At 39.1% G+C, this 11,635-nt stretch overlaps 2 protein-coding genes across 5 annotated transcripts in view; both read right to left on the bottom strand.

The window, feature by feature from the left end:
* Window positions 1-508: 508 nt before the first annotated feature.
* Window positions 509-5,191, bottom strand: Trc8 (TRC8 ring finger protein). Its single transcript, XM_078197431.1, has 4 exons — window positions 4,552-5,191; window positions 4,119-4,446; window positions 3,326-3,693; window positions 509-3,258 (listed from the first exon to the last, which is right to left on the bottom strand). Exons 2-4 carry the CDS (start codon window positions 4,339-4,341, stop codon window positions 1,963-1,965), a joined length of 1,887 nt encoding a protein of 628 aa, XP_078053557.1. The 5' UTR covers window positions 4,342-4,446; window positions 4,552-5,191; the 3' UTR covers window positions 509-1,962.
* A 1,054-nt stretch (window positions 5,192-6,245) lies between these two features.
* Tws (protein phosphatase 2 regulatory subunit tws) overlaps window positions 6,246-11,635 on the bottom strand; it is a 47,399-nt gene continuing 42,009 nt past the window's right edge. For all 4 annotated transcript variants that reach the window (XM_078197432.1, XM_078197433.1, XM_078197434.1 and 1 more), the window contains one exon: window positions 6,246-11,406. The gene's annotated coding sequence lies outside the window, so the exon portion shown is untranslated. The remainder of the gene's footprint in view (window positions 11,407-11,635) is intronic.

Below are 11,635 nucleotides of genomic sequence, written 5' to 3'. Positions count from 1 at the left end.
CCGAATTTACAGCTGTTCGTTTTCTCGGAGCGGTCTCGATCGTTTGCTTGCTTGCTCGTTTGGTCGCGTGCCGCACCGCCGACTTCGATAACTGGTTGCCACGGTGCGATTCGAAGCGGTCATAGAATTCATTAGAACTATTGTCTACCAATCCGAAAAATCAACGACCTTTGTTACACTAATGTTTCTCTCGTAAATGATTGGCAGGAAATTTAAATGAGAAAAGTGGAAACTAAAAGAACCGAGCGTAGGAAATCATCAAGTGGAGCAAAAAAAAAAACGCAGCGCATCCGAACAATCCGCGTTAATGAATTGAAAATCCAACACGTGGCCGGCGCGTCGACCACGTACGAGATAATACAACCTTCACCTAGTTACATCACCCACGTTGGAATTGCTCTAATTACGCGATGGCGCGCTATACACTGTGCATTCCGCCAGCAAACCGATTCGTAAGCCGATTTGCGAACGGCAGCGCAAGCTGCGAGTATCGTGTTTACTTTCGACCAACCTTTAAAAATATAACATTTATTGGACATATATTATGTAACATAACAGAGAATTTGTTGGCGAATTGCTTTCAGCCGAACAAATTAAAATTTATATTTATATATTCATATATAAATATATATTTATATAAATATACATTTATATATATTTATATAATAAATATATATATATATACACATATCCTTGACATACGATTAATGTCCTTCTTTTCGATGGTGGTCAATAAATATATCATGATACGTTGCCGGCGCGTTAAATTATAGCAAAAGTCTCAACTAATTTCCGCGATTAACAAACTAACTATCACAATGGCTTGTGAACCATATTCGAAGCGATGGGAATAATGACGGAAGTTCGATTCAATTATACGGGTAGGTCCTAAAATCGAATCGTAAACTGCGGATTCTTATGCCGAATGGAAAGAAGTCCATAAAAGGAAGTTGCTTTTTCTTAATATCTTAAACAAATTCAATCTTGCCATAAGTGCATTAAATCCGCAATCCCATTAAGAAGACAATCGCTACCCTCTAATTACTAGGGATCGACGCGATGTTCGCAGTCTTACAAAGTATCAACCTGTTAATCTGGAAAGAAAAGTCATTTGATTGATCACGTTCGCCTGCATCCTTCAACAAAGTATCTACGCGTCACTGTCGAAGGCGAATCAAAGTCAACTGGTTAACAGGTTGAAGAGTCAATTATTTCGCATACAGTTGGGTTTTTGTTATCCTAGTGGATACCAGAAAAGAGCAGCGCAAGCTTCGCAAGTCGAGCGAGCCTATACGCGAGAAGATGCGAAGTAAAGCTGGTTTTACAGTGGAAGAATAAGTTCTCGCGATAAAAGCTTGGGTGTAAACTTACAGCTCGCGAAAATATAACACACGATTGCGTAGGCGTGTGAAAAAATTCTAAACCGAAGACTTTTTTTTTGGTACCGTAGGAAACACTCGGATGCGTGCAGCACACGTGTACAATTTGCTGAACGGAAGAATATACGTGTGGTCTTGTTATAATAATTATTGTTCATTCGACGTTTCGCAATCGGCTACTATTGGAAGCTGAGAAGATGGTTCCGATCGATTAGAACAATCTTAGCGGATAGAAACACTTAGAAATGTAACTTCTGTAACTTCTGTGCAAAAAATGTTGCGTATCACGTATATGCCAAGTACTGAGCCCTATCCAAACCAGAACGTTGAAAATGAAGTGGCGGTATATCAAAACTTCCGACAGCCAACTTTTTAGCTGCCAATAGCAGTGCGTAGCCTCGAGGTGCTCGGCCTCTAACTTAGCCAAAAGTGAAAGAAAAAGGAAAAGAGAGGGATGAAGTACCCTTCCCGGTAAGACTTTTCGAGGATCGATGCCTTACGATTGAAGTTTGTCGAATTCGCGATAGTTCTTCTCTGCGTACAATCATACTCATATATCACAATAGAGCTATGCCAGGTCGTTTCACCTGCTCTGGTTCGCTTGTTGTACAGCGGTTTCTTCGGTCTTATTCTGCACGTTCTCCACTTTGTACAATATATCGTGACAGAGAGGGCAACGGTCTTGCACGTAAAGCCATTTGCGCAAACAGTCGCCATGGAAGAAGTGATTGCACCGGGTAATCTTCGCGCTGTGCAATTCTTGGTAGCAAATCGCGCAAACATCGTCCAGTCTACGCAGCTGTTCGGCTTTGGCCTCGGGAAGTGAATTGATCTTGTTGACTGCGCTGCGACGTTTCATGAACACACTCCAACCAGCTTTCGCTTCGCACCAGATGTTGAGATATGCGTGGATGCACATCATAATGGCGCGAATACCACCGCCGGACTCGAACACCAAAATCCAAAAACCGTTGAAAAACAGTATGATGCCGAACGCGAATTCGACAGTGTTTCCAAACGAGCGTATTATATAGACGAAGTCGTCGAGCTGTTCCCAGAAAGCGCTGCGGTACGCATCGACCAGGAACAACGAGTAAATCGCCAGTGAGACCAGTACTTTCACCACCACTTCAATGTTGAATATTGTAGCAGCTAGCAGCCATGTACACAGAGTGTAATTGGACCACAAGTAGAACAGTAACGAAACCGGGAATAGGATTAGGAACGCGCAGACGGCTAGTGCTCTGATGTGTCGGTGCAGTGCGGGGTTGCGCGAGGCGCTTAGAGACATCAACAGCGGATTTACGAAGTTGTGCACGAAGTGCAGTATCGCGATCATCAGCAGACTTAGGTTGCGGAAAAGTCTTGTCAGTCGGCTTTCTTCGTCCAAGCTGGTCAACCCCGTTTGTAGAGCTAACATGTAGAACAGGATCGCTGACGCGGTTCCGATGCTGTTCTCACCTTCGTCTTCCGTGAGCAATACCCACTGGAAGAACCGACCTATGTAGTAACTGATGTACGAGATTATACTTGTCATTCCCAAGAGCGCCGTCAATGTGTCACAACCGTTCACCAGCAGACTCTTGATCATCATAAAATACGTAAACGACTCTTCGTTGTATTCGTTCGCAAAGATCTGGATGACTTGATGACCCGCGCGCAACAACCAGAACGTACGTAACACGCATGGCACGTTCAATCGGATCCATTCGGTTTCGGCTAGAGCAGATAATCCGTAATCGCCGATGAAAGTGTGAGCGTGATGACACACCATGTAGATCGTTTTCAGTATTGAGACGCCGTTGCACCAGAACACGAAATTGCAGACCGCCATTGGGAGCAGTGCAGCAAATACCGGAGCATGATGGAGTACTTGCGTCTAGACAGATATTTTGATTAGCTTTTTATTCTTGACAATTTCTATATAATCACGAGTATTTACTTACTGGTAAAGGATAAATACTCAGGAAAGACGGCGCCACGAAAGACAGCACCAGAAACTTCTGTAACATTGGGTGCTTAGGGGCCAAGTGGGTGTAACAAAAAATGCTTGCCAATATGCATTGCAGTATATAGTTTTGGATTATGAGGAATCCCGGTCCCTCGTTCAAAACCTTATCTATTTCGCAAGACAAAATGTCATCCAGTATGCTGGTTTTGCTCTCGTGCGTAGTCACATATGCTATAATGGCTTTCATTGTAATAGTATTCGACCAATGCGACAGGAATATCGCGCCCATTGATATGAAATACAGGTGCACGATTATCAGGTGTTTCGTCCATAACATGAATGTACATAACGCGGCTAGGCATCCTGGAAACGAGGAAAAAATAATAAATATCGCAGCATTTATCTGTATTCAATTATTCACCGATTTAAGCCGTTAAAGTCCAACGTTTTGATCGCAATTTTTCCGTGAAATAATATATGAATTATTTTATTTAAACTTTTACAAAATATTTTGATTCAAATATTTTTTTAATAGCATTTAATATTTCTTTTTAAAAACTTGTAACAACAAATTGCTTGAGACTCAATGTGTTAAAGTACTGGGGCTGTTAAGAACATCAGCACAAATGCACGTAAGCAAGTGCTTTGATCGCGTAACAAGAGGTTGTCCCCAACATTTATATGCATTGACCCCTGGATTACCTTTGCTACTTAAATCGTATTGCTTTACCATTAAATATTCTTCGATTATATTTCCTACCAAGCTAATAAAAACATAAATGTCTTACCTAAAGTGCAGCACAAAAATTTGAACATATTTTGTAGGTAAAATATTTTATAGACATAATTCCTGGCGTAAGCACACAAAATATTGGTTGATGGATCCATTTCAAAGGGCTCTTGTGACAATTTAAATTCAATTTTGAGCAGTGCATCTATGACAAACAGAGGCGGAACCCTAATTATAATGTCCACAAAGTTAAAAAACCTGTTCTGTATAGAATTCTCCATTTTTATGTTGTTGTTTCCTTCTGGCTAAAGTTCAAAAGCACTTCCTTATTTTTTGGAGAGCTGCAGCTATTGACGGTATTCAATTTATTTGGATTTGTTTAGCACCTGAACCAAAATGATTAAAAACAATCTATAATTAGATGCCTTATGCGTATGCAGTTATATTATCTCGTTGCTAAAAAATAATACAAAATTTCGTACCAAGCTTACCTCTGATACAAATTCTCGTATATCACATTCCCGGGTGACTGTTATCTCATACACGCAACCAAGGCAATTGTTGTCGAAAACCGGTTAAATCAAACTCGGATTTCCAAGATTAGAAATGGCAATTTGCTATTACGATTAATGACGTTAGAATATATTCCGTGACAGGGAATGCGACGGAATTTCGAAATTTAGTGGGATCGACGCGTTCAAATCCTATCCAGCCAGACGAACGAAAAACATTAACCTCCTGGAGGGGAGCTGTTTTTCTTGGTCTAATTGAAACGATCGTAATGTGAATCACTTTTTTTCATAATATTATGGACAAAAAATATTTTGTCATCGTATCAGAAGACAACAGGTAGTACGTATCTCGTTGAATTTTCGGACCTCGAACTTCTGTCAGGCGTGTTTTGCTGTTACCGATGTCGAAGACAGAGTTCTTTTTCTGAATATTCCTTGCTTATACAAAATACGAGGAAACTGCAGGCACTCGTGTCCAATGACCGTAAGATTTAAACCAAAATTACGTTTCTCTGATACACGTAATTTCCTCCGATGATAAAACTGTCACGTATTTGTTTGAGGTTACGGGAAGAACATGCACAAAGAATTTAAACGATTCGAACAGATGGCGCTGCAGAATTTTTGCTACGCGACGTGTACGAATGATCGACAATGGTTAATTCGACGTCAGTATCCAATCTACATTTAGAACGATTCGTTAGAAATTAATCTGTTGAAAAAGTTAATCTTTGCCACTCTCAGGAATGTAACTAATTGCCAATAATTTACGAAATTGTCCATTTGTTTAACCTTGGCATCGAGTCGTAATGAAATATATACTCGTATTAATAGAAATCATGTACATGCCGTAAGCGTTCATTGCATAATGAATTAAACCGTGTTTAATTGCGCTGTAATAAGCGCGTTAGTAGCCAGACACGATCACACAATACACGGCAAAATGACTAACGAAAAGAAAAGAATTCCGCTCATTCAGCGTTTCTTCTTTTCAGCACAAAAATGCAAATTTTTGTGCTTGTTATTCGTGTGATATCAAGAGATGAATAATGATAAAGAATGGTCGCTTTAAAATACAAGGTCTAAATCTAAATCATCGATTCATTTACGATTCGATTAAGTGTATAGGAACGGGTGTTTGGAATTAACCGGGATATCGATTCGTCTAAAATAGCAGTGATTCTTGTGAAACTGAACCGTTATAGTACGGTCCTTATTCAAATGACGATTTAAAAGTAACGGTCACGAAAAGGGGAATACGTAGATATAGCAAATTCTTCTGATGGACGATTCAACTATACATAAACACAGCATGCAAACGTTCACGGTAGTAATCGATTTACGAAAAAAACTACAATTGTTCGGGTGCATTCAACCTGTATCGATTCGACCAACGAAACTTTCAGATACTGCAACTGTGTTGAAAAGAACAAGACTTGCGATCAATGCAATCCGAAACGATGTATCACTCGTCAGTACATATTATACACTTCGTTTTCCAAGGGTTGAAAAAAAAATAAAAATTTAAGACACAACAACATTTAAATTAGCAACGCACCTTCTAAAAATCAATTAATTCGAGTCTCATACTGCAGTAAAAATCGAGCATGCAACGAAACCGTATATACACGTACACATACGTACACATCCTTGTAATTATGGAGTCAGTATCGTTAATTTTATTATGCAAATGCATAGTTTTATTCGTTAATAGCATCACGTACTCTCCATCGTTCGCACGCAGAAACAAGAAACGGTAAAAATTGTAATAACGTTACAATCACGAGATAAATGATGGAACAGGAATAAAAGATAATAGTAGAAACAAAATTTTGGAAGCATACGTTCGATCTCGGAGCTAACCGGAAACGCGTTATCTTTCGAACTATATGTATGTCATTGCCCCAGGCGTACACGATCTTATCTCACAAATTTTTTTCTACAAAAGGTACATAAAAACAGAAGATTAATATTGTACATCGTGTTCGCCTGACGTAGTCCAACATCCAAACGTGGAACAACGTTTAGTCCCAAAAACGAGACAATAAATTAAACAATCGAACTTGAAAACAACGGTATACAAATGCGCGAAATAAAAAGCTCAGGCAGCTCGAACTACTCAAATTTTGTTCGTTTCTAAGTAAAAGTCGATGAAAGTTGAAGTTTAATGAAGGAAAAAATTAAGGTGAAAATTCTATTTGCAGAATAGTATACCGTTGCCGCAAGCATACCGATTCCTTATCCCTTTAAGGGCATGCGACGTCACAAACGTGCAGAGTACAGAATAGTCATACTGCCATTCGTCCATTACTAGCTACCATCGACCTCGTTACTAGATCTTAGCGCACAGTGCTCATTCGCGTCTCCGTTAATCATCGAAATAAATCCTTAATGCGCTTACACAATGTGACTTGTCGTAACGCTACATTATAGTACAAATGTCTTTTAATTTTCCAGTCCGTTTGCTTTCGTTTTGTCTCCGTCTCCCACTTGGCTCTTCGACGCTCTACGATCATCTACAACGATCTACATGTTTTCCTGATTCTACACTTGGCCGTTCGTTTCCAGTTTCATTTATCTATTTCCGACAAACCGATCCAAACTCTGATACCTCTTGTTTCCAGACGGCACTGGCACCTCTCTTGAAAAGCACATTACGTGATACAAAATTAAGTCCGAGACGATATCGAAGATTCTGGCGGACTCGCGGATCCGGGAACCGAAAGAGGTGAAGCTCGCGATCCGTTTTCGTTGATCGATCATACAATCACGATCAAGTGGAACCGTGAAATTCAAAGATAAGGGTTTAAAAGTTTAAAGGCTTTCGGTGCTCGTCACTTCCGTTCCGTACAGTTTCGTTTCCTCCTGTTTGATGCTCAGTAAAAGCATCTCGTTGCAGCTTCGTTTCGCGAATGAAACGATCCCCGATCTTTCGCTGAAACGCTACAAGGTACAATGTAAAATGGAGATAAAAAGGGTTTAATGTGTTCGCCGTAACGCACTATGGCACGATTACTTTTACATCGACGTTGGGAACACCACGACTGTCTTTCTACCTGAGTCGTCAAATAACAAACGAAAAGCCAACGATCAAGTTCGATTTTTCAAAAGTTCATATCGTTTCTTGAACAGCTTGCAAGAACACTGACATTATTCCCGTTGGATTTTCGATTCACCGACGCGAAATAGGTAAAAAGAGCTCGCCTACGGTACTCACTATAAAAACGTTGGTGTGTATGGACTAATAATACATGTGGTACACGTTAAGAAAAATAGAGCTCCGACATTCGGCTAGTAATACAATGAAGTTTATTATCACAACGAGACAGGTCCTGCTTGTCAGAAGATAATACTCCGTGAAGGCGTTTCTTCTGTTGCTTCTCTCATTTCTCTCTCTTTCTTTCTGACCTTTTCGCGTTAGTCTTAATCTGTTTCGTTTCCTTTCTCGCGTCGACTCGGATTGTCCGATGCACGAATGCAGTGATGATGTACGAGGTGCGTCGTAAGGCATTTTCGTTTCGTTTCGAACAGTCAGAGAAAATAATGTGTTGTCCGGAGGAATTGGTCGCGCGCGAGTCTTCTCCAGAGTTCCTAGTTCTTCGTTGCACGCCTTTTGAATTATTTCGAAAGTGTAGCGAGTGCTCCGCGAATCGTACTGTACCCTGAAGCACAGGTTCTCCACGCATCCAATTCACTGCACGAAAAGAAATGTCTCTCAATTCCGATTTACGATAACTTCTTCCGCGACCAAACACCTGCACACGGCAGTCAACAAAACAGACTAACACAGATTCCCTAATTTTAATATTAATAATAATAGTGATAATAACGATAATAATATTAATCATTTACTTATTCGTAAAAATAAATCTACTGTTCTTCGAGCACGTAACGAATTTTCGCGGCCTCGTATGCGAATTCTGCAGACTCCATCGAATAAGTAATATAAACCGGAGAAAGATATTTTCGAAAGTATTGGGTCGATGCATAAATCCCGTTGCTTACGTTCTAAGCGCAACTTTATCTTGAAAATGAACTCTTTCAATGTATGTATCTTGTAAAAGTTTTGTAAAAGTTTCTTTTCATTGAGTTCAGTCGAGGAGTAAATAATTAGCTTAAGAAAGCTCGAACGTTTATTCTCGAGATGAAATTACGCTAAAAACTTGAGTGTAATTAAAATACGAATCGACCCAATAGTATAGTTTTCGGCGCAGTCTGTTTCCTCCTACGAATAATGTGTGTTACGGCTTCAGCAATGTCGGTTATGGTTTTGCGTGATTTATTCGTGTGTCTTTTTCACCTCCCTCTTTCTCCATGAGTACACAATCGCTTGAACGTTCCGTTACAAAGATAATTGGGTAATAAGTCTTGGCTTGGTACTCGATCATTACGTTTCACGCATTGCAGTGAACATTATATTTGGAATAGAATAGAGCGTAGTTGATTTCTTTCACAATCGTTTAGCCTTTTTCTCTTTCATGTCTTTATGCTAATCGAGTTTTCAGAAGCTCCACGACCAAGACTTGCAAGAATAAACTCTTAGTCGCGTGGTTTATAATAGTGGTGCATAAAATTCATGCTAAGCCTGCACTGCAAGAAACGTAACACGATGTAACTTGGTTGGCTGACGAATCCAACGCACACGGATCATCTTCTAAGATGATCGCAAATCATCGACGCTTAGAACTTAATAATGTCGCTTAAACGTTACAACGGTGGAAACTAATTCGAAGCGCATCAACTTTAAAAAAAGAACAGAATTTCCTTACGTCACGTTTTATTACTTTTTTTCTTATTTTTTGGCGATATAGCAGATCTTTCGGAGTATTTATACGGAATCAACGGACGATCGGAGAGTCCGAGTGTGCCTTCTACAATAACCTTTTTTTTAAAATAGCGGCCATATATTCTTCTTTTTTTTCTGTTTTTTACAAAACTATATGATTGTTTATGTACCGGTAGGAAACCTCGAAAAATCGTTTGTTAACCTATGTCTTCAGAATTCTTCTTTGTACACGTGAAAATCGTTACTTCTAATTCTCGATCATGTACAATTTAAGTCACCGATGTAAGGTATCTTGTATTCGTTTGTGTTTGCGCGCGCGCGCATGTGTTCTTTCGTGTGTAGGTGTGTCTGCTGCTTTTTGCATTGGTAAAAAAAAAAGGTCTCAATCGTGTTCAGCTTGATCGGCGATCAACGATCCCCGCGCTTTATGTTTCGGATCTTATTTGTTACGGTCGAAATTTCGTCCCTATCTGGTTTCACGGATCTTTAAAATTACGTTTTTGCTAAATATACATGTTACTCAGCGCATACTTAATTTACATAAACTCTGCAAGCCCAGCTCACCATCGTCAAATGCACTTTTTTTTCTCTTTTGAAACTTTTACCTTTATTTCGTGTACGAAATCGCTGCTTATATGTGTAAGTGTATAAGTGTTAATAATTTATCGATAAGAAATATTTAGAAAATCTGTATTCCATTCTAGTAATTACCACAGCTCTCGTATATTATATTCTCCTGGCCGAGGAAATTCTCATTCGAAAGCGAGTCGATCGACGAACGAGGCGTCGCCACCCGTGCTGTTTTATTGCTAATCGTATGCAATTTTATATCGACAGTAGAGTTCTCCTCCCACGAGCTTTTGGTTATGGACCAAAAATGACTCGTATCGGCAAATATCTTTTTACATATCCGTAATTGACCATGCCATGGAAAAACTGTACTTGGTTAAATTCCTTTTATTCAGAAAATAAAAATATGAGAGAATGTAGGCCTATATTCGTTTAACACTGGCTCTTTCACTAAATAATGACAATTAAAAAGACTAAATTCAGAATATCGAAAGCTTCGCTTTCTCCATATAATTGGTAACTGCCTGATGCAACAAGCGTCATTGTTAATTAGACAGATATTAAAACGTATTTACCCTAAAAACGAAGGAAGTTACTTTTTGCTCGAGAAGAATCCGATTTCGAATTCCGATTCGACTATCTAGCTGCGCTCATTCCTTAGTATGCGCAAAACTTACAGAAAACAATACTGAATTCCGAATAAAATATGCGACAATTTATAGATAAATCTCATTGGCACACACGACCATAAACTACGTTTTAATTTATCAATTGTTTAGCGTTCTATGTTTCTGCGAATATTTTAATTAAGTAAATCCATCGTGTGCCACGCGCACGTTCTTTGATCTTGCTAATAGTTGGTCCAACTGCGACACGCTTTTCGTTCACAAACACATGATATCCGTTTGATAGAACAGATTGCATATATTAGAAGCATCTTGGATCGTGCGTGTTAGCATAATCACTTTTGACAAACTAGGCGAATTGAGAGAATGTCGTTACTGATGCGTTATGAAAAAACGTGAAATAATAACCGCCAACACGAGTCTGTTGATTGGTTGAACTGTACATTTTTCTATCTGTGGGCAAAATGGTTCCACCGTGCAGTTTTATTTCAGCTAACGGACTCTTTCAGTAGTCTGGAGAGTTATGCATATGCATTTGCTTGCATGCATTTATATATATATATATATAAATACATATATTTATATATATATATATATATATATATTTATATATACGTACACACACACATATACGCGCGACAAGGTGTTACGTGCAATTCTGTATGTCGTGTATACATAGTGTGTATGAATATGCGAGCTGCGTGGACGGCGCTACGTACACCACTCTTCGGTCAGTCAACCATTGACGCATTAATAGTCAACTTTCGTCAGCATTATTCAGACACTCGTTGTTCCACTGGTATTCTTCAGTTCAACGTGTCTTGCTCACGTCAATATATACCGTTGAATAATCTACAAAATAGAATAAAGCAAAACATTATTTTCCATCCACACACAGTTACCGTTTTATTATATACTGTTCCTTCAAAAAATCGCCTAGTTCTTCTTCAGACGTGAAACAATAAATAAAACTTTATATAAAATCAAACAACACTCAAATTTTATTTACACAATAATGTAAGATTTCATTCTGCATTTGCTGAGAATTTTTTTAATGCACCAATCACATGCTCTTCTTTCT

The sequence above is a fragment of the Augochlora pura genome, chromosome 3, assembly GCF_028453695.1.
Source record: "Augochlora pura isolate Apur16 chromosome 3, APUR_v2.2.1, whole genome shotgun sequence".
NCBI lineage: Eukaryota > Metazoa > Arthropoda > Insecta > Hymenoptera > Halictidae > Augochlora > Augochlora pura.
The sequence above is the reverse complement of the archived record's forward strand: the minus strand, read 5'-3'. Positions and strand labels throughout refer to the sequence as shown.